The following is a 1,665-nucleotide window of genomic DNA, read 5'->3' as shown; positions in this document are numbered from 1 at the left end:
TGTTTTAAAATAATATAACATAATTATTTTTTTACATGGAAAACAGTGTTAAGATACTATTAAAATATGATGGCAAAATATTTGTACTATTTAAGACAAATGTATTCACACTAAACAATGATTATTAAGCATTATTTTGTGAATTACAATGTTATATTTCATTTCATTTAATCTTATATTTTTATAATTATTAATAATCCAAATATATAATAGCAAAAATTTAAATTGAAAATGCAATGATATTTTAATTAAAAAGGAATATATTTTTCGAACGTATATTTACAACGTAAAAGAAAATAAAAATGTTAATAAATTAAAAATAATTTAATAAATTAAAAAATCAATATGTGATTATTCAAAAAGTAGTGTACTAAAATGGATTTTTTAATAAATATTTTCATCTTACTTCTTTTCTGCTATAAAATACATAATGATTATATTCTCATATCTGTTAATATAAAATTTAGATAATTATGTAATATGATTATGTCTATAAATGGAGCGAAATAGAAAGGAATTTTTTCAAATATAAAAGAGTTGTCCATTTGTAATATAATTCAGGTTATAGTAGGTATAATATTTAGTGAAATATAATTTTAACCCATATATATTTGTTTATTATTAATATAATTATTTTTTATTTATTTTAATCTATATTGTCGGAACTTTTATATCGCATCATGCCTAATCTTAATGAAACCATAAATATATATATATATATATATATATATATGCCAACTATATTCCCAATTAAAAACCAATTAATTAATATTAAATATAGCATTTAAATGAATAAAACGTAATTCATAATAATTATTTCTTATGTATTCTTTACAATTTTATATTTCAATCATTTTAAATTTCAGGTTTTAAATATATATTTTGCTTTACTACATATGCTAATATATGTTAACGAAAATTCCCTATTTTTATAGAATAATTCTAAGTTTACCTATTAAATGATTTAATTACATAGTATAAATAAGTATTTTCCTTAAAATACTATATTTTCACTTTTACTAATAGTTTTTTGCAAATCTTTTAGTTTCCTAAAAATTATTAACCACTTTTTCCATTATATGTAAACAATAATAATTTAAATTCCTTATGAAATAATTTGTTAAAGYGAAATATTAATATATGTATATTTCTATGCCAAATAGCTAAAAATAAATAAACATAATTTTTAGAACACACGCATCTATATTTCCTAATATAATTACTAAAATTGATACATATATTTTAATTTAAATAATCAAACATGACTACTAGGGATAAAGATTTTTCTGCAGATAATATTAAAAAAGAAGTATAAATTTATTTTTGTAAAACATGTTATTCGCATTAAAGTGTTTAAATTTTTTTTAACAAATAATATTCTATAATTATTTAATGCATATTATATGTTTGCATATATATATATCTAATTTTTTCTTTTTTGTAATAGTATGAATTTATAGAAGATTCGAATTTTTACAAAATTTATGATGAATTTAATTGGCCCTGTAGCCATAGTAAATATAATGATAATTATGAATCCTGTCCTTTTGTTTCTTCAGATAAATGGACAATATTCGATGAAGTTAATATACTACTGGAGGAAGTGTATAGCAATTTATACAGGGTATATGCTACAAATGGAGGAAATAATAATGATTACTTTGA

The 1,665-nt window shown here is 18.6% G+C and overlaps 1 protein-coding gene across 1 annotated transcript, besides 2 other annotated features; it reads left to right on the top strand.

Moving 5' to 3' along the window:
• Positions 1-604: 604 nt before the first annotated feature.
• Positions 605-647: a microsatellite.
• A 54-nt stretch (positions 648-701) lies between these two features.
• Positions 702-733: a microsatellite.
• Positions 734-1,261: 528 nt separating this feature from the next.
• Positions 1,262-1,665, top strand: PVX_059690 (variable surface protein Vir26, putative; the record flags this gene model as incomplete). The annotated part of the gene is made up of 2 exons (XM_001612361.1): positions 1,262-1,309; positions 1,448-1,665. Coding segments are annotated over 2 exons (266 nt in total), but the record flags the coding sequence as incomplete, so codon positions are not given.

Source organism: Plasmodium vivax, genomic scaffold (genome assembly GCF_000002415.2).
Source record: "Plasmodium vivax scf_5507 genomic scaffold, whole genome shotgun sequence".
In the NCBI taxonomy this organism is placed as follows: Eukaryota; Apicomplexa; class Aconoidasida; order Haemosporida; family Plasmodiidae; genus Plasmodium; species Plasmodium vivax.
The sequence above is the reverse complement of the archived record's forward strand: the minus strand, read 5'-3'. Positions and strand labels throughout refer to the sequence as shown.